This window comes from Dendroctonus ponderosae, unplaced genomic scaffold, assembly GCF_020466585.1.
Source record: "Dendroctonus ponderosae isolate FM_Combo_2020 unplaced genomic scaffold, Dpon_F_20191213v2 Dpon_F_20191213_5, whole genome shotgun sequence".
NCBI lineage: Eukaryota > Metazoa > Arthropoda > Insecta > Coleoptera > Curculionidae > Dendroctonus > Dendroctonus ponderosae.
The window spans coordinates 8,941,492-8,963,625 of NW_026018715.1; the positions used below are offsets into that span (position 1 = coordinate 8,941,492).

Sequence of the window (22,134 nt, forward strand, 5' to 3'; positions counted from 1 at the left end):
TTGCTCATTTTGCCTCCAAGAAATGAGCAAAAACGGGACGGAAAACATGAAATTTTGGCATAATCTTGCACCTAAGTGTCTGATATTCAAATTTCACGTTCTGGGTCAAAACCACTCGAATTTCCTCACTCACGTTGTTAGGACTGAATCGACTTTTCAATTCTCTATCCAACGGTGCCAAAACGAATTATGTGACTCGAATGGTTCTTGAGAAACTTCGAAAAAAGCAGCGTCATGTTCAAGTGGATTTTGGAACTCAAAAAAAAATCACGCAAATCTAAAACTTCTTGAATTCAAGCATTTTTTGAGAAAACTGCAACATTTCCTTATCGATGGTTCACTTACTAAATAGGTCATTTAGTTCTCTTTGGAATGATGTAAAAACGAGCGTTCTTGCTCATTTTGCTTCCGAGAAACATGCAAAACGGGACAGAAAACATGAAATTTTGCAATAATCTTGCACCACCCTTCCACAAAACGACGATAATTTTTCGAATTTCATAGGCAGCAGAAGACTGTTGTTTTTCTACATAACCCCTCCCCCCCTGAACGTAAAGCTGGATCCGTTACAAGAGACGAAAGTCGAAGTTTGGCCACTGCTTAAAATTGACGGCCGAGGCGAAACCAAGGGCGTCTTGCACGCAGGGCCTTCGACTTTGGTCTCGCATACCCTATACTATTTAAGTATAAGGTTTTGCATCATAATAGCGGTTGGGAGGAGCTTTGGTCTTATTGTCGCCACTGTGTTTGATACAGTCACTGTAATTTTAGGAGCAAAATATCTATCCAAATATCTACCTGAAAATTACGTAGCCGTTGTTGGGGACTGCGATGGTGTCCTTACCGGGTGGTAAGTCAAAGTGCCTGTGCAGCAACCCCCGTCGATCCAAGTCGAGGGCGTGTTTCAAGTTAATCTTTTTCACGTTCTGATCGGGAGACCGGCCAATACCCACAACATTAAAAGCGTAACCGTGCAGATGGAATGGATGGGACAAATTGGGCTGCTGAACTGCAAGAACACATTCAATTTATAAAATATCTGCAATTTAAAAAACCTGCCATTTTACCTTCATCTACCAGAACCACTTCAACGATAGCATTAAGTGGAATATCGATTTTGTGAGTGCACATGCAGTTGGCTCCACAATTTGGTGGTCGATTATCTCCATTACAAAACTGTGAGGGATCATTTTCATCGTACTGAGAAAGCAACGGGGCTGGTGGCGACATATGCGAAATTTCATCAATTAAGCTGATAACATGATCACCATTGGGCGCGACTGAAAAAAAAACAACAAATTTATGATCCATAGCTTGACAGCATTTACAAAAAGTTTCCATTTTGCTTTCATACTTCATCATCTATGCTACCTAATTAGCAAGAAGTACCCTAATAAAGCATGCAAAAACTATATGGTAATGCCTATCAAATGAGTCGAAAGGTGTGTTCTTTTACTGAAATAATTGCTTCATTACGGGAACTCGCTTCCAATCTAAGAGTTTATTAATTGTATTAAGTTGAAGAAGGTGTGTTTGCAGATCGGTATCTTAATAAAACAGTAACGGAGCGTAGTAGTGTAAAACGGATTAATAATTGGTAATTTGGTATTCAACGGTGTACGGTAAAGTACAATAATAAAACGTTTACTCAGGCAAGTAAACGTGTTTGTTCAACGCTGCTATCAGGATTTTTTGCAAAATCTGCGAAACTTAAGAGGATGGAAATAATCTAGTCTGTAATATATTAATAAATTTCTTAATGCTTCGCTTCTGATCCGCTAGGAATTTCCCAAGCATCAAGTTAAGAATGGCTTAAAATATCAGTGAAACCAAATGGCCATATTTTCCTGAACCGTAGTTTCAAAGGAAATAAGCTGTAAAGCCAGGGAATATTTGCGTCGTGGGACTACAATTACAAAAAATAATTTTTTTCAATAAATCTCAAAGATCCAGGACAAACAAAGGCGTTGGAGGATTTTCAGCAGTTTTCATAAAATAAATTTTGAATTCAAGAAGCTGCGTGATGGGAACGAATTTTCAAATCTCTTCGAGGTTTAAAAATTATTACCATTCTGACGGTGTAATTTTCAGAATTTTCAACAATGCTGTGGCTCTATAAGCACTTTAGCGTTCAAAACGGACATCCTTTTAAATGTTTAAAAAAAAAATTTGTTTAAGAGGAAATCAAGTGTACAAGTACTGAATATCAGAACAGCTAATACCAAAATTTCTATAGTGTCAGCAAAACCGTTGAAACTATGAGCTAAATTGCARAATTGAAAATTAATTTMTCGGTWACTGTAACAATTTTCAAAAAAWCAACTTCCAAGAAAAMACTGAAAATTACAGGAAAATTTGTTTGTTGAGTTCTTCAGCMGATATCAAGTTTKCTAAASTCAAAGTTTGTTCGTTCAGCCAGATGTTTAGAAACMTGAAATTTYGACCCTCAGAAACGACYCTTGCTGTGTAAAGGTTTTATAACKTTTYRTAGATTATATTGTTRAAAAAACTATTATTTTGCRTWGYTGTTGACTTTTCTAACTACTGATGTAGAAAAATATATTAAAATATTYACATATTCCTCACTATCAAGCTATACAGCASCAAATGAAAAAATCGGTTAAAACCTCATCWAGCTTACTTTTATAGCTACTGAAAAACTATCATCGGMATGTTTCCGTTAACGATGGCTCGTTWTAGTTAAAGCCTGAGTCGATTTCTCTTCATAGAAAAAGACAAAAAAGTGACGCACTACGGTAGCTCCAAATAAAATCTTACTTTCAATTGATGTTAATTAGACTTAATTGGTAATTTCGATCGTGGACCTCGTGTTGATCGAAAGTAGTTGTACTAGTTACCGGAAGACTAATTAATCGGGTTTAGATTAATATGCGCGATAACACCCAATGTTGTTAAAAATATAAAGGAAACCCGTTTTAATCACATTGATTTAGAGAGATCACGATGACTTCGTGATGACTGGCTGAAGAAGGAAAGTCTAACACAGCTTCAATACAATTTTACGAAATCTTACCTAAATGCCTGTTGTAGGTGTTGGGATTGAATAGATCCTCAGGAGTGTAAACGTGGAATCTGAAGGGCAAGAATATCTTCACATTGGGCTTTTCAATGAGCAGCGCCCTATCGACTTCTCGAGCATTCTTCAGCTGGTTGATGCAAACAGCATCTGGCCTTGTTTCATTGCATCTGGCATCAAGAGGATTGAGTACCTAATTGGCAGTGATATTTTTCTATTTACAATGTACAGTATTTACATATAATTGTACAATTCAAAATCGGTTGGGTCTGGATAAATAAATAATTCACCTTCATGTATAATACATTTTTACATAATGTTGCGTGGAAAGTCTTGGTCATGGCAATTTTTTACGCTTTTATGTGTAGCTTTAGTTATATACATATGGCTCAAGTATATAAATATATACATGGCGAAGCAGGTCCATTGACCACCTAGCATTGCAACTAATGGCTCTAAATTCTATTTATTCAGTATTGTTCCAACCCATTATGTACAGCTTGGTTTTTAATCTAGCCGAGCACAAATAATTGAAAAAATCCTAAGAGATGTGCGCTAATCTTCACACCGAAGTCCTTGCTTCTTTAATATGGCTTGTAATTTTCCGGGAGTTTGTTCATAAAAACCCTACAAAATTGCTAACACCATATTTACAATTATACTCACCACACCCTGAGGAATACCGAAATCGTAAGTGGGGGCGGCAGTGAAAGGAGTGTAAGGTCCTTTGTAGTATCGCAAAACGGCCAATTGTTGAACTCTTCTGATTCCACATTCTCCCAACCCTCTGAACTGGATCCAGTACGCTCCTACCGCTTGATCCGCATTGATGACAAAATCGTATCTTTCCCCTTAAAAAAATGCAGCGAAACGTAAGGTTTTTATTTCGTCTTCAGTTTAGATGTAAAAAGCCTTTAGCCAAGGCATATTTCATTTTTGCCAGTAAAGTTTTAAACTAAAACTTTTGCTTAAGTTCGGGATGCGATTAACATCTAAACATCCCGTAAAAGTCAAGCTCAGTAGTTCCCTGATAAATTGAGCAGTTTGTTAAAAAAAATGATGCATCGAAGCAATTTATTTTCATGGTCTTTTAATTTCAGCTGTCGCATTTTCATTTTCGATTCTAAATCACCCTGTATATTTTTCAAGCGTTCTTAAAGTTCCTTGAGTTAATTTTTTAGATAAACCTTCGTCTTAGTTAAGTAACCGATATTTGAAAAGTATGGCGACCTTCAAAGATTACGCAAAATTATATTAATTAATCAGTTAATTGTCAATCATTATTATCTAACTGAATCGGGTTGGTTTTGCTGTTTTCTGCGACAACTTCCACCTGCGAAAGGGCAAATGTTATGCAAAATGCTGAAATATCCTTACGAAAGTTGCCGATGACTTATGAACTTTTCGGATTTTTTTTCGGGGAACTGTTTTTTGAATTTTACTTACCAGAGAAGGAAATGATGGTGTTAACATTGACAGGATGAACCGGTTCTCCATCTGTAGCAATCAGAGTCAAAGTGTGTCCCTGGAAGGTCAATTGAGCAGGACAAACTGAAGCCAACGAATTGATCATTCGGAATCTGTATCGTTTGCCTGGCGTCATGGTGAACGTTTCCAAAGGAGTATTTGTCATAAATCCGGTATTAGGATCTCTAAACTGTCCTTTGCCGTTGATGAGCACATTTTCAGGGTCTTGTCCTATGAAACAAATAGAACGTTGAATATCCTGCAGCACTTAATAATATTCTGTAGAATAAATAATACATCACTGTCAGTTTACAAGTTCAACGACAATTTAAAATTTAAATGCAGCCTGTTTTTGTGTGAATAAATACTGTTAAGTCATATACGCGATATAATTAAATCGTTGTGTCTCTGTTCGATATTAGGCACGTGTCGTTCAATTGATTTTCTAATTGTGTGTTATTGATATTAATGAACTTTCACTTGCAGACGGAAAAACTGGGCAATATACCGCAGGTTTTTTCAGTTACACGCAAATTGGATTTATTTCACGGAATTTTCTACATGAAGCTCATTTCAAAAGATTTGGAATCTTTCATTTACCATTTTCCTCCATTCACCAAACTCTTATCAGAGTAAAAAAACAATAGTTTGAAAAAATATCATCCGTTTCTTACCAGTATTGACAGCCAATCTTCCAGGGAAACGTTCGGAAGCATCTTCGTGCATCCAATCCGACAACAAAATTACGTGGGTTGTCAGGTCGAAATCATATAAATGACTATTTGGGTCTTTGTTAGGGGGTTGGCGAATCACCAAACTTCCATAAATACCGTCCATCTTTTGTAGCCCGGTGTGAGCATGCCAAAAGTGTGTGCCAGCGTTACCTGCTATCCACTGGTATCTGAAACAATGTGGGAAACCATTGTTGAGTCAATTGTATGTTCTTGTTTTAACAAAAAAACTTAATTTTATTTTAATCTGATGACTTTGTCGGAAATTGCTAAATTGAGCACGCAGATGAATAATTATGTAGCTGTGAAGTAAACATGATTATGTGCTCATAACTTTGAGAAGTACACTTTGTGCTGTTCACACTTACATCCGCCTATCTTCTATGAAAGGCAGCATTTTAAAATCTCAAATTACACAATTTTTTTCAAAAGGCCCTGAACGTACTATGGGACTTTGCAAAGGAAAGTGAATTCTATAGATTCAACTAAGTATTGAAGTTAAGACTAAAAGCTTTCAAGATCAGCTGGATTTGCCGCCGTTAACTCCAAAAACAAAATTGTTTGCATCAATTTAGGAATTTTCGCTGTTGACCACAACTGGAATTTTTGCCGAACTCCACGTTTACATTTGAGAACTTTATTGGAAATTTGAACTGAGAAAATGCAAAAATCCTTTCTTAATGCAGATTAGTTTTAAGTCCAAATACCTTATTTTGGTAGATTATTTGAATCAGCAAAGCTTAAAAGCGCCACGCTTGCCACTGCTAGGAGGCTTTTTTGAATAATTTATCGATTTATCGTCTAGTACGCTTTCTCCTTTTAAATTGTTTTATTACAACAGAAAATATTTGGGAGACTTCGGGTAAATCGTAAGCAAATTTTGCATAAAAAAAGAAACTGTTGATATCGAAAATGGAAATTGAGCTATTGAAATTCGTCTGGCCACTTAGGAACCCTTAACACATACCAATTTTCACGTTAATGTGCAAAAGCATTGTAATATAAAATTGTTAAAGAAATCAGCAGCCGCAATTTCTATCGCACTGTTATAGTGGTTGGAAAATATCATTTTTGGTGTTGGAGAGAAAAGGTGCGAATTCCCTCACACTTCCTTGCCAAATGAAGCAACTGCTTATAAGTGCAAACTGGACTTTTATTGCCGTATAATGGCTCTATTAGCGTCGTGGAATTGCAATCAATAACATCTACAAACTTTTACTTTTCCAATTTTGAAAACGAGCTTAAAACTGTAGCATACGAGCAAAGGAGTGATGCTATTTAATTTACATTTATTTGGCACAAATAATGAGCGAATATATGAAGACTTGCATAATAAGCACAAAAGTAAGCTTCATACAAAAACTACATTTAAGCGCTAATCTTTCGCCTTTTTAAAACATTATTTGCAGTCCGTTTTACTCTGAAAAGCATCTAATTATCAACTATTTTGGTTCATAAACAAAATTCTCTGTTTTGTTACTAATGAATCAATGAATAATCTGCTTCTCCTTCAGTTGATTACTTGCTTCTGCATCAAGGCTAAAACCTGCCTGTTTCCCCATCTGGGCAAGTAAATGGCAAATGCGTATCTTAATTGATGAATGAATTGAGCTGATGCAGATTGTTCAATGAAAAATACTATCAGAAATAATTGAAACTGCGCCCCAGGCAACATTTACAAATCAATTTGTCCCATTGGAACGTGATGGTTTGACTACCAAGGTATTTGATTGACGATAATCACCACGTTTTGTAATCATAGAGAATGAGTAATTCATAAAGTAAGTTGCGACATCTGCATCTCTATTAGATGATATTTCTGGCTACTTTGACTAAGGTTAACCCCAGCTGAAGAAATGTTTTTCTCTTCAAATTGTTACCTAAATGCGTTTCCTTGCTGGATTGGGCACTGGGTAACGAAAGGAACACCATCGTAGTATTGAGATCCTCTTTGCCACACTCCGTGCCAATGGATGGTAACTTCCATACCTTCAAGATGGTTCTCAACGTCGATAACTACTTTGTCACCTTCGCAAACCTGCAAGAAAATTAAACTTGTTAACGGAGATTTGGAACTTTTGTATATGAAGTAATGGATGAGGTTTATCATAAAATTGGGATTTTTGAATAAATATGGCTTACTTGAATACTGGGTCCAGGCAACATTCTGTTGACAGAAAGCATTCCTCTTTCCACGCCGTCAGCAAGAATACATTGGCAGTTTGACCAAATGGGGTTGGTTGCGTTGGGTGTACATACTTGGCAGGCCCTGAAACATTAAATTTTTTATTAATTGATTTTCCTATTTCATCCTTGAATATTGTAAAACAAATAGAAGCCAACCTCGAACCTGAGTTCGGGCTCATTATTCAGATTTCCCCTTGCTAACTCGTATTATTTGTATGTCTTGTATATGATATCAATCAGTTGATCACATAAATTAAATTAAATAACATTTGAATGAAAACGTTTACCCATAAATAATATCCCATTCGCAAGTCGTGTTTTCGGTACACCGATCTGCAGTGTATGGAAAGTTTTATCAAACAATCTTCAGCAATTCTATCAATAAATTATCGGGTCAATGGCTAACAATTATTATGCAGAATAACTGAGGTAATTGGACATATTAGTGATCATAATCAAACTTTTTATGCAGCTGGTGAAAGTACTCGATTCAAGTTCATTCATCATCTTAAATATTCCTGCAATTTATGTTCAGCTAATGATTAGCTAGAATTTATTTATAGATTTTGATTGCATCCGACCTTTTTAATCATGTTCATTAATGATGTATCTGCTAGCACAGATAGGAATATTCGTACTTATTAAGGTTAAAATCCCGTTTCAGTGTCCAAGTTAATCAATTTACTGCATTGAGTGAAAAACTGGTTCAATATAGAATGGCTTTTTTACTCCAAATTAATTATGTATTCAAAAATCATTGTTATGACTACTGAATGCTGGCTACTGAATTTTTAACAAGTAAAAATTGATCTCATGAACAATTCAACAGGAGCAGGTGCAATAAGTTATTCTCAAACTAGTGCTACCTACGAATTTCTTATCATTTAAATTAAAACCTGCACTTTCTCATCAATATTCACCTTCAACTACATTTTCCTGTGAATAGAAGGCATTTCTTCATCAAAATGTAGATTAAATTTCACTTTAATCAGGGAGTAAAAGTACATGCAAAATGCAGAGATTGAGAAAGAGCTGATCCATTAAACTACACAAGCAAATCAATATTTTTTAACTTTGATTGATGTGGGTCCGCCTACTATTGTTTTGCCAGTTACAAATTAATTTTTTTAATAACTTTCTCTTGGAAATTTTGACTGATTTAATTAATAAACTGATTAATTGCCTTGTGATAATACGTGGGCGATGTTCTGAAGATGTTGAAGATTGCAACGTAGCATAGGGAAAGATCACTTACGCTCCTAAGACCGTGTACATTTCCAACGTGAAGTGGTAATAACATATCTTGGGTGGTTCTCCTTCGCGGCAAGCCCGAGCACATTCATCTGGAGCAGAAAGGCTGGGGTTTCTTCTCAGTTCAGCGGTTGGGGACGTTCTGAAAAAAAAAATCATTATCAAATGGTTTTTTAAAATAGTGTTGGTTTTACGGACCTGTAATCTTGATGTTTGTGCTTAATCCCTCCTCCTCTATTTCCACTGCCAGCAGTGTAGCTAATGGAATTAGTTCTGAACGGATGTGTTTGGGCGATCTCTTGCTGAGATGTGAAGAAGTTGGTGTCGACTGCATCCCAAGCGTTCCAGGAAGCTGAAGCTTGTTGGTCACCTAATGCACAACAAAATGTGGTTTTAAAAATTTTGAATATGACGCAAAAAAGAGAAATTTTAATTTGCAGGAAGTTATCTGCTGTGAAAACTCCAAAACGCAATCTAGTTCTACTTGACCGAACAGCCCGTATGTTAGCCGCATATTTATGAAGGTAATATTTCACTCTCTTTGTTCCAAATTCAAAGTCACCGAGTGGATAATGAATTATTTACATTCGTTGAAAACGCATTTGCTTACATGTGTGCAAGTGTCTAGTTTTCTCGATAGAGATCTTTCTACTCGACAACATATTTTATTGCAGTGGAATGGCCATGGCATGGAAAATAGGAAATATTTCAAAGAGTTTGATTTAACATTATTTCCACTTAAGGTACCTAAGTGGCTTGATTTAACAAAAATTTAAGAAAAAATGATCAGCATATGAAGAAGATTGAGGAACTTAATCTATGTGATTGAAATTGGACCAAATTTAGCAAAAGATAAAGAGGCAACGTCGAGGCTCAAACAAATGTTCCAAAACAGCAACGAAAAATAAAATAATTTTAAACGCAGAAAATTAGCTCTGAAACAAGCAAACAAAAGGAAATATTCGATTTAAGAAGCAGACAATAGAAAAATAGGTAAACCTGAACTCTGAACGATGAAGAAAAGCGAGCTTAGTAGTTACAGAGGAAACTTTTGCGTTGAGCAATTCTTCTCGAAATTATTCTGTAAGAGTCTTCTATTCTAAGGTGTATTTTGCATGTTTTATTTTCCTAATTTATTTCATATAATGCTAGTGTATTTTATATGACTGCGAATTTCTATTTATTATACCCACGTAGTCTATGTAGTCTTTAATACATTTTCACATAAAATAGGGGCAAATGGTTTTTAGAACTGAGCTTCTTACGTTTGCTTTTTTGTGAATTAAAATAAAAAACATGACTTCTTTGACTTTCCGCTGAGCCCAAAACTGACTTGGACCTAGTGACTTCTGAGGTTTTCTAGACCGGCTTTATTTCTGAGAAAAAATTAACCTAAATTATAATAGAAAAAAATATCTCGGAAGCCTTAGGCACAATAGTTTAATTACATTGGTTAATGCCCTTGTTATCTATAAAATTGAAGGAAATCAATGGGTGTATAAATTTAAAGTGGAAATTACGTCACAGTAAGTGCCATGCCTATATTGTGTTTCAGGCTTTGGAAAGTTCTAAACCAATAAATCAAATAAAAATTGGAACCACACGTTTTAAATAGACTTCAAACGCTACGCGCTGGCTGGTTAGTTTAGAAGTGCATATAAAATATTAATTTTAGAGCAACTTTCAAAAACCTAAGTCGTTAGTTTTACTCATGACCAGCGGATTTACTATATTATATCACATAGTCGCCTCAGTTTCTTCTGCAACATTAATTGCGACAACAACCAGACAATGAGACAATAGTTGCACTTAGCCTTTGTGGATTGTCTATGTAAATTTTCCAAAACTAAAAAAGTCAACTTAAAAGTGCGCTTGCTCAACTCAAGTCTCGCTTATTCAACAATTCCATTGTTCATATACTCCCAATGTAATTCGGCATTATTGCAAAATGATATAGGTATTGTAATATTTTACGCAGTTTATCCTGTTCGTGATCGCTTTCGTTTAGTTGCGCATCATTATTATTATGAGTGATTTTCTACTTTCTAATTTGCAATTGGTATCATATGGGGTGTTGTCTTTCCGCATTGAAAAATTTACACATTTCTTCTGAACCGCCTGTGTGGAATGATACTGGTTTTAAATTGATGTTGCTTTCGCTTCAAATAACGCGTTAATCTGATTTTCCGCGGGCGATGCTTTGAAACCTGTAAAATCCATTGTGCGATTCATTCATCAATCTGACTTAATTTGATCTTGTTTTTCTATTAGTGTTTCGCCTAAAGCCCTCAAGCTTTTGAAATTGAATAATTCTCGATTTTACGTTGTTTTAAAGGCTTGAAAATGCACGGGAAGCAATTTGAAAATGTAATAAACTGGAATATTGCGAAAGATGAGACTGCAGCAATAAAATCGCTTATATTATATAACGGCGACTTTGCACATATTTTCATGCAAAAGGTAAATTGCCGATATTTCAACCTCTAATCACTCAAAATTTGCATAGCAATCCAATTACTTCTACTTGGGTGAAATTCGCATAATTAGCACAAATGTGCTCCTGCGTGCAAGTATGCACTCGTAACAACTTTACCTGTAGATATACACAATTGAAATTAATCCAGTTTTAACGAAAAAAAATAGCAATAAAGGCGCATAGCTATTTTAACTAGATGCGATTACGTTACCTTGCAAGTAAAATTAATTGCAAAAATCCGAGAAAAGAGAAATGTGATACTTTTTATTCACTTCACCTGAAGCATAAATCAAATATTGTACTCAATTATCTCTGAATGTATTGGGAATTTTATTAAATAAATCGGGGTTGTTTTAGTAACTGTCCCTTTGAAAATTGCAATAGCCATGAAACTACTCCAGTTACTGCTAATTTATACCAAAATAGTAGGATTCATAAAAACGATTTCTAATGATGCTCATCAAATCAGGGCAAATCCGATAATTTCTGCAAACTTGGGAATAAAGTTTATTGTTTTCATTTCAACACGTTTTTCGGTTCGAAAATCAGCTAATTGACCAATTAGATTCAGGTTGCGATAGATCTTTATTTATTTTTAATGATGGATTGGATAATGTTGTTATTAAGGTGAAAATTGGTTCAGATTTGAATTTGCCACTTGAATACTGTCGAGAAAACTGATGAGTAAGCAGTTATTTATTATTTTTGCCTTGGGTTTTAAACGTTTTCAGATAAAAAAAATTATTAGCAAAAGTACTGTTTTATTAGACACTGTATGTCTAACCTTCAGATGCATATTCAATGTCTACCCACACATTTTAAACAGTATTTTCAGGCCTAAAGATGCTGAGGTTTTGCCTGAAATAAAAATGCGCTGCCCAGGTGGAAATCTGCACAAATATAATTTTATTCCGCTTGCCCAAGAACGAAGCAGAAAAAAATATCAATCTGACTTGAAGACTCGTCATTTTCCAAGCACTTTAAATATTCGGAATTCAGAATAAAAATACTGAAACAAACAGACACGAAGAACCACACACAACGAAATCAATCAAGAATCTGCCACCTGCACTGGCTTTTAAACAGAAGAGTCCAGATGAATGTGAAGAACAAGCTTCTATTCATCAAGACACTTATCACTTATGAGAACCGAACTAGCGTAAACTTTGAAAAGCTATTCATGATGGAGAAATGGAAGAGAAACTGAAGCTTTTGGCAACGTCAAAGCCACCTTAGTTGTTCCGCTGCGCCAGGACATGGGAAAAATGAAGTGCAAGTTCCGGGAGTGTTATTTGCAGGCTAAACCCCGCTGGTGAGACCCAATAAGCTCCGAACCCCTCCTGATTATGCCTGAGATTAACATATCTTAAAATATGTACCTATTTACTACTACTGCCAAAAAACTACATCATTTTTTTCTGACTGCAGGAAATAATTAATGACAAATAAATCCGAAAAAGTTTGTTGTGTAGTTTGGCAAGGCGACTATTTTTATTTATTATTAATGTACCCTTGTGCAGCTGGCTAATAATTTCAATGCAGATTGTACTAGATCCTGTTAATACGTATTACCGTTCCGCAATGGGTTGGTCATTAAAAGATAATCTAAGCAAGTGCCAGCCAAATGAGTTGAAGACCTAAAAAACAGTCCACATTAATCAGCCAGTGTTGAAATGCAAGCCTAGTAATGATTCGACACATTTGTTTAGATCTCTCAGAGAATTCTCACAAAAGCCTTGCATTGTTTGCTGTTAGTAGTTCAAGAAAAAAAAAGTTGCACAAAATATATGCAACACTGGAGGCACGGGATATGTTGATTGAGACAACTTGTTTTTCGGTTGTTCCCATTCGGATTAGATTCGGTTTTATAATTGTTTTTAAATTGTGGCCCTAGCCTGCAGGCGTAGATGGTGAGATTTTCTGAATGAATGTTCCTTGAGCAGCTTCTTTGCATATGAAACAATACATTTATCACACGATTTCCGTAATATGCATTCTCCATTGATTTATTCACTGTAGCAGAAAATACAATGGAGTTTCAAGGAAATTTGTCAGTGGTACAGGCAATTTGCCTCCAATAATAAAATTGCTGGGTATTAAGTGAACAAATGGCTCTGAAAGGTTGCAAATCGACCTTTCATTTGCTTACATATTTCTGTAATATTCGGATCGTTATCTGTGAAATACTTGTATCAACAATTTGGTGTCAATGCTACTCATACTTGCGGTTTTTCTGATGGTTAACCAACACTTTATTATCTACATTGCCCATATTGTTACTTAACGCCGATTGATACCTGATTATAATTAGGTATATGGGAAACCCAATGTTGCCAAAAAAGTTCAATAGCAATTACTCAGTTCGAAACATAGCTGATTTATTTGCATAATGGCACCACGCCTGCTAAACTCGGAAATTATTTGTTGCTACAACATTCCTTCAAATTTACTGAGTATTAGAGCGTAAATGTCGGTTACTTCATAAGGAATTGGAATATTTATCGCCAAAATTTGCCATACAAGGTGGTGTTTTTGTCTCAATGTATCCAGCATTCTTTCCCAAATCATTCATTCATAGCTTGGAACATTGGGTCAGTTTATGAAGAAATAAAATGCAACGTTCGGTGTTTCTTAAGCATCTGGGTTGCTTTCAACGATTTGCATCTTTGAATACTTGTCCTTATCTAAGCTAATTGAATTTCACACGGTAATGATTCGCATGATGCAACACACTTAGTTGTACTCATAGCGCATATTTAATATGTTTTCGGCCAACTTAAATCGCCTAGGTTAATGCTAATTATTTGGTTTCAAATACTCTAAAAACAATGATCATTGAACAGTTAAGTGATGCCAATAAACTTTACTCCGTTTAATTAGAAACATTCTCCAAAATTTTATTGGAAAAACAGCAAACATTCTTCAAGCTGTTCGCGGTTCTGACTGAAATGGAGTATATTAATATCCTGCTTGTTTGGCTTCTCTGGATATATTGCTGATTTTTTTTTATTCTGCAAGAATTAACAAGAATATTCTTCGTTCATCCTGCCTGACTGTTCCTCTCGATTACCTTATCAACTTACGTCGAAAATTTCCAACTTTGCAGATTATAGGAAGATACATCTTCACATTCTTAGGTCTATTCTTTCACTAAATTTCTTTCGGTTTGATGGTGTTTTCTGATCACCAATTTGGTTTCTTCACAAAATTGAATGTTTTTCCTACGTTCCCCCAAAAATTTGATTATCGGCGATATTTACGATAATGATAAAGATTTAACACTCACATATTGCATTCTGTAAGATTATGCAAATGCGGACATAGAAACCAGTTCAATTTTCCGTAGACTGGAGTAAATCACGCAAGAGATAAATAAACAAAATCGCCGTGGATTAAAACGTAAGAGAACTAGAAACTCGTAATATTTTTTCTTTGCCAAACCCCCAGTCAGCAATTTTTCGTTGAAATATTAGCCAAGGAACTGTTAATTATTTAAATTGGCTCGAAATTAGGCAATTTATCATCCTTGTACCAAAAAGTTTCATCGCAAATTATTCAAATTATCCTGATTAAGAAACGACAAAATTGACAATAGAATGAGATCATTAGAGACACTGAAACTTTTAATTGAACATCCTTACCAAATCATATTTCCTTGAGAATATCCGAAAATAAAATCATCAAGCAATGTCTGTTATATATCCTGTTTAAGCGCGAGTGGTGCACGAAGATATTCGATTTTATTTCGAATCGTTTATTAAGGTGGATTAGAAATAAAAGTAATATCGTGGCTCCATTCACTTTATCCTTGGATAAGCATTAATCGCGCGTCAGTATTACAAAGAAAAATTAATAGTGTGAATAAGAAAAAAACTATGTTTCGCCAGTGAATTGCTGAACTGGAACGCGTATTGAAAACTTCATTGTAGTACATCAAAACCTCAATACCCAGTTTGTTAACAAAAGCAGCAGCTTTGCAAGAAGCCTACCAGGCAGACCCCATTAAAATTTAGGACCAACTAGCTGCAATAAAATGTAAATTAAGAAACAAACATCAAATGCACTGTTTTGCAATATATTTAGAGAAAATGTAAGCAAGTTAACCTTTGCAGCAAAAATTTCCATGTGAAAACATCATTTATCATCAAATTTAGCATGCTTTTCTTTTGTATTTGTATTGCACTGAAACATACGACGATATAAAGTGGCAGCCGGTGAAATTTTTCTTCACTTAATGGTTTTCAAAGAATCCGTATAGCATTGAACATCTGTCGCATAAAAGTAAAAATCATCGTGAATCTTCGAGCATCTTTCTTCAGTTGACCTAAAAATCAAACCAAATCGAACATTTCATCAATTATTTTACGCTTAAATTTGATGCAAATTGCTGGGTTTTTTCAAAGTTCAAGAAATAGTTGGTAATAGTTCTAAAATATCTAAAAATGATCTTTAATCGAACTGGTGCCATAATAGCTGAGTAATAATATTCTTAGTCATTATAAGCCTACACTCAATTAGAAAAGAAACGATTCATTTTTTTAAGGCTTTGATAACTTTTTAATTGGTTTTTTATATTGAAATAAGGTGCAAGTTTATTGCAATTATGTCTTCAAACTATTCAATGTTAGGTAGAAAAATAAAAACATATTAAATACTATTGGCCAAATGCTCATTTAATGAGTTGAGTGTGCAATACCAGCTTAAAATTGGTCAGAAGAAGACCCAGATGGATTTTCCTTATGCTTAGCCCATTGACCTTTTAAACAACGATTTAAAATGGCGCTGCAGTAATAATTAGACGAAATTTTTAACCTTGTCTTTATTAAATGATGTGGAAGAAGATTGCAAAACTGCGAAACGGGTTTAAAAAATGTGATATTTAAAGCAAGCAACTAAATCCCAGACATACAAATTTACAAATACGAATCCACAGATAAACATTATGCAGTGCGCACGAACTGAACTGATAAATACCTTTAACTCGATAATCACGAAGTGTTCATTTTTCTCTTTTACAAATAGGAACCAATACGGAACCTTTGCAAGAACCCCCGAACAATTTACTTAGCCAGGCAGTTTAACAATGTTACGCTCTATTTCGTCGACTTTCTTTCAATTATTTTCGTATTTTAAACACAAAAGGTTTCGGACAGCTTTAACGCAATCGAACCGCGAGCGCTCACAAATCTAATAAAAACGCCGCAAATTGTATTGAATGCGATTTATTTATGTGTTGTTTGCATATACATAATTAATTTGGTGCACTGGTGAAGGAAACGGCATTAAGCATTTTTAGCTGCAAATTTGTAACCTTTTTATTTGCTACAGTTGCTAATCAAGTGTTGGAGGCAATGGTTTCTATTGCCTTTTAGCAAAAAGACTTTTAATGAGAAACTAGCCAATTTAATTGACAAAAAAGGTCTAAAAATAGAGCTGACTGATACCATAAGCAAGGTTTCAGTATTAAGAAGCAACGTGAAAATAAAGAAAGTCCTTTGATACGACAAGTTAATTAACTTTGTGAATTAAATTTGACCGTGAAAACAGCTACATCTTTTGCGATAGAAATCGCTGATCACGAGCGTGATGTTGATCTTAATCTTCTTAAATTAGATGGTCTAATTAACGCAAAAAGCGCCAAAGAACCAGCACGTTAAATTAGATTTAACAAACTACATTTTCATAAATTGATCCACCAACTCACGCAGTAGGGAGCAGTAATTATTAAGGAGAAAGTAAAAGATGTAGTTCCTTTTCGTGTATTCCACGGATAAGAATTAGGTGCAAAAACCCTAAGCAGCAGCTACATTGTCACGTTGTCATAGAAAATTAACGGAATATGAGCAGAGCTTATATTGTCGAAAATTCACCGAATCCAATGCAGCTGGAACAAAACCCCATTGTGTCAATTATTGTTTCAAAGTATCTGGTCCATGTTAAATACCGTTGAAACAGTTAGATGATCGTCAGATAAAAGTGAATTTGGAAAGTGTGAATGACCATACCAGAATAGCGCTATTCATTAACGTTTTTACCACACGACAAATGCAGGTCAAGGCTCCGAAATCAGTCAGCATTTTCTTATGCAATGCCCAATCATTTCCTAAAATCGCCTTAAACTTACTGAAATGATACCACTGGTTGAAAAGCTCGGAAATTACGTTAAACCAATAATATTGCGAAACAAATCAGTTACTTTCTGAGCGTTCGTACCAAAGCCGTTACAAAACTCGCATTTAAACAGAATGTAATTACTTAGTAAATAGGAAAGATGCCAATCTCGCCTGAACCAGCTGAAACATTAAGGTGAAAAACATAATATATGCGGCAGTTTATAGAAAAAGTGAGGAAATGAATAGGGCAGCGCTTTTGATACCTACCAGGATATTACTTTTTTTTCTGTGCGTTTTGCTGCTGTACCAACCTGCAACAAAAAAAACTGTTATTTTAAAACGGCAATTAGAGAGTTTATTTATTTTGAAGACCTTTAATCAGTTACTACAGAACTATTATGTTAAATATTGAAAGGGAAAGCTAAATTAAATTCAGGAGTATGCAGAATTTTAGAGCTTGCCGTTCAACGTATGTGAACGTTCCAGCTAATTGAATCAACAAAAGGAACAGTATTAATTAGATAAATGGCAATGAATTGCTTTGTCATGAGTGGAAAAAACTGGTGCTGCCACTTTAATAGCAATAAATAAATCACCTATCTAATGCTAATAAGAAAACAAGCCAATATGGAAATATGCAATTGAGAATAATTGCATATTTTTGCATTCCTGTTTAATAAAAAATTTAAATAATTTCTCTATCCGTTATTATCTCAGTATTTTTAATGCGTCAAATCTCAGTTCAGCCGTTTGACTTGAAGATTTGCCAAGCAGGTTTTAATTAATTTGAAAAACACTAGCCACTATCTTTATGTCCAGTTCACCTGAAACGAAAATATATGTATGGACGAGATTTAAAAATGATGAATTTTGCTCGGTTTATTGGGAAGAAATCCTAACTGTTAGAACCACTAAGTAGGATCACCCATTGTTTAATAAAAGAAAGAACACTGGAGAAAATTGGAGGTGATTTCGGAGAGCTTTCATGCCAAACACATTTCTTAAAACCGTGCAGCTTTTCAAAGCCTTATTAAAAATAATTATTATCGAATATAAATAACAATAGTTTCACTGTTATCCTCTTTGCAAAGATGCAGATAGCATTTGCATGCGAAAAATTCGATTGTTGTTGTTGCTTAGGCGACAAGTTTCTAAAACCTCACACTTTCTTCATTTAGCTTACTGATGAAAACCGCATTATGTTTCCAAACAAAAGACGACTAAAAGTAAATCCGTGCAATTCATTGCAATTGACTAATGTTTCACGTCGGGAGGTTTAAAGATGTTAATTTTCACAGCGTCTTGTGAAAAAGGTTCAGTTTTAAGGTTCAAGCTGAAAAATGTGCGTCATTCATAAACATCTTTCCAATGATTAATGTATGCCATAAATGCACCTGTGGACCTTATATTCCGTTTTATTTTAACAGAAACTGCCAGAAGGCCCATACTGTGTCATATTGAGTTGTTATAAATCAATTCGCATTCATTGCTTTTACATGGTTTGGTTACCGAACTGAAGAGACAAATTGCGGACTAGTAAAATTCCTAAGGTTTAGATAATTTAGCTTATGGCAACCAAATTAGGAAACATCTTTTCAATGCTTCAATGGTCAGCATGCAAATTGCACTTTTTGGAATAGATGATCTCCAGAGCTCGATTTATCTCGGTTGTAGCCGTCACTTTTTATATAATTTCCGTGTAATTAGCCGAGTTTTTAAATTTATGTCCAGGAAATTTTTGTCGACAGTACTTATGCAAAATATACGCTAATGATTTTTATGCAAGTGAACTAATTACTTTGACCATTGACCATTGAGTATTTCATTTTTATCGTTGAGAGGCTTTTAAAAGTTTCTAAATAAATACTTAAGACGTTTGATGAAAAATTGAATAACAGAGGTTTCCTAATATAGAGTTCAATATGTGTACTGACTAATTAGAATTTATTTAAATAATGCAAACACTAAGAGAACGGTGACAAGAGATAAACACATTTTTTTCCGTATCTTTCACATATAAAATATCTCGTTGTATGAAACTATGCAAATTGAAACATCGCTTATTGCAAAAGTGTAGCCATTTCTTGAAACGTTATTTATATAAGGTTTATATGGAAATTATCCACTAGCAGTGGCTATTTGGTATCTCAAATACTACAGTAAAAGTCTCGCTTAAATCGACTATTTAACCTCATTTCCCGCATAAGTTTGGAAATTATTCCACCATTGAGCTGAATTATGCTTCCTTAAACAAATAAAAAGCTTTACGTAGGATTTGAACAAAAAGAGAACGATTTAATGTGAGTAAAACAATTGTTTTGCCAAAAAAAATAGTTGAAATGTTGCTGATTTTAGGCGATTGTTGCTGCCACGCTCTGTTTCATATTTTAAAAAATGGTCGCTTTGAACGCACTTTTCTGACTGAAGTGTTGCGAATTTAATGCCAAACCACACAGGGATATAATTAGGGTAATTGATGTAAAATTGGAAGTAAACGAATTGGAAATGGGGCTTTTATTTATGATTTTATATTAACTGAAGTGAAGTTTCAAAGTTTCTACAAAAAGCCGATAATTCAGTAGAAAGAATGATATGGAATCCCATGCATTCAATGCAAAAACCATCTAGCGCATTTTACAAAATCATAATTTTTTGTTCATCAGCAATCAGTTTTTCATTTTTAAATTTATGCAGCTTTTCCTTTCTAGCAAGAATATTTAACGTTGAGATTTCTGCACACCAAGGACGTATATTCGATTGGAATGTTAAACATTAGTTGGGATTTTTGCTCTATATTGAATCGACTAAATTACAGCTTGGCGTAGTTAATTCCAACATTTATTGGATTATTCGCCAGCGCGACACTTTATTTAAACAATTCGCGGTGCTTGAAACAATTTGCTGCATTATGCACGATACGAAAAATGTATCTGAAAGCCGCCGTGTTTATTTCTGTGCGAAACAAAGCGGATATATTGCACCTATTGTTTAGAATTTCCCATAGGAAAAAGTCCACATCATTACCATGCAGATATGATTAATAAAGAACTAATATACTTGACTTTATGAATAACATGCATATTCATTTTAATGAATAATTTGTAAGTCGCATACGGCAGGTATACTGGAGGTAACGATATGATAGTAATTTTTAGTGAATAGAGAGTTATTCTCCTGCTGGGTTTAGCTAAGTTCTTCGGAACTTCATGCCCTATTTATGATTAAAAACGTAAAGAAGTTGCAGATGCTACTTTCCTCTTCTTTGGATTGCTGAAATGGTAAATACCACCAGCGACCAGACAAGCAAAACTTCAATAGAACCTTCCTTCGATTGAAATAAAAAGTGTCTGAACTCGGTGAAAATAACCCTAGCACTTATTGGGCGAACTTTATGCGACACATGGCAAGAAAATGCACTTGTCTATTTTATCGCTACCAAGCGGAACAAAGCCCTGGGTGTTCCCAAAGGAGATTTTCCTTGTGAATTATTAAGCGATCATATGGATAACTTTTATCAACCTTTTTCTGTGATAAAGCTTCTTCGACAAAAATGGAATCAGCTATTTGCCCAGCCCATTCCCAAAGAAGATTTTCCGTGAAAATAACATTCGTTGAGTTGAATTAAGTTAATTGAACCACATTTATTTGAACAGTGAGATGCACCGAGCGTTTTCGTAGAACGATTTACCTCTACTACTTCAACACAATTGTCTCGGAATCAGAAGTCCAGTATTCCTTATGCATGATTTAATCGGAAGGATGAGCCCACTGCTTGGCCATTGCGATCTCCAGACCTCAACCCGTTGGAGTTTTTATGTGCGTCATGCAAGAAGGATTTTTTATTCAATGGAAAAGCCTCAGTCTCCAATGAGCTGTGGTTCATCGGCCAAGTATGCTTTTGCATCTGCTTTTTCGCCATGTTGAATTACCGTTTAAAATCCTTGATTCTTCTGACCAGAAGAACAACCGACAAAATAATTCACTTTTTCGGGATTTCTCACCAATCACCAGGCTTCAAAGAATCGTTCCTTATACCCTTCGGTCTAGACACAATTCCAGAAAAAATTACAAATGAAATTTGGTTGAAAATTGAAACTTTAATAACTGGATACTGCTCTTATATTCATTATAAAACTGGAGCAAAACTATTACTTTTCCGATTATTTAAACCTCTGAGAAATTTTAGTAAGAATTACACTGTCAGTGCGATAGTAATAAAAGTGTTTTTTCTAATTTTTTAAAACCGCTTTGTTGATCACTGATATAGAGCTAGCTTTTGAATGAACTTTCAATTCACATTTTGTTTTCCAATAAAAATACAGTCATATTTCTATTGACCGTTTTACATAATACATCTACGTTGCCAGCAATGGATTACAATTACAACTAGAATATTGCATTTTCATGGTGAAAATGTCAAATATCGTGTAGATCATAGAACAATAGGTCGAATACCTCGAAGTGAGATGTTGTGATACAGATATGCACATACCCTGCCCGTTTATTGCAAAGTACCGTGTTGTGGGCGAATAATTTTTCAAATCGAAATTTGCAGGTCATGATTATCACGACTCTCCGATCGGAAAAAACCTTAAAAGTCAACAAATGTAGTTAAAAACCAAATTAAGCGTGCCTGACAAAAAACTGTAGAAGTAGATTGGCAGAACAAATAATGGTACCGAAAAAATGTTACTGTTTAGATCATATTTGGAATAAATCAGGGTGTGATGTTGGTGGAGTTTCACAACGTTCTTGATTATTCGTTACACCAGTCAGACCAAATATATCTCTATTGACAATGGCGGCTTTGTCTAGTAGGTTTTTGTTGTTGCTTTATTATAATAGACTCATTGTCAGAAACGTGCAGTTCCA

General features: G+C 34.8%; 1 protein-coding gene across 1 annotated transcript in view; it reads right to left on the bottom strand.

The window, feature by feature from the left end:
• LOC109533620 (laccase-5) overlaps positions 1–22,134 on the bottom strand; it is a 33,483-nt gene that overhangs the window by 2,385 nt on the left and 8,964 nt on the right. Inside the window, exons 2-11 of the mRNA XM_019898988.2 lie at positions 8,872–9,043; positions 8,678–8,815; positions 7,378–7,504; positions 7,116–7,273; positions 5,179–5,405; positions 4,484–4,735; positions 3,704–3,888; positions 3,035–3,230; positions 1,068–1,280; positions 799–1,009 (exon numbers count right to left, since the gene is read on the bottom strand). Of these exons, the coding sequence (XP_019754547.1) occupies positions 799–1,009; positions 1,068–1,280; positions 3,035–3,230; positions 3,704–3,888; positions 4,484–4,735; positions 5,179–5,405; positions 7,116–7,273; positions 7,378–7,504; positions 8,678–8,815; positions 8,872–9,043 (1,879 nt within the window). The remainder of the gene's footprint in view (positions 1–798; positions 1,010–1,067; positions 1,281–3,034; positions 3,231–3,703; positions 3,889–4,483; positions 4,736–5,178; positions 5,406–7,115; positions 7,274–7,377; positions 7,505–8,677; positions 8,816–8,871; positions 9,044–22,134) is intronic.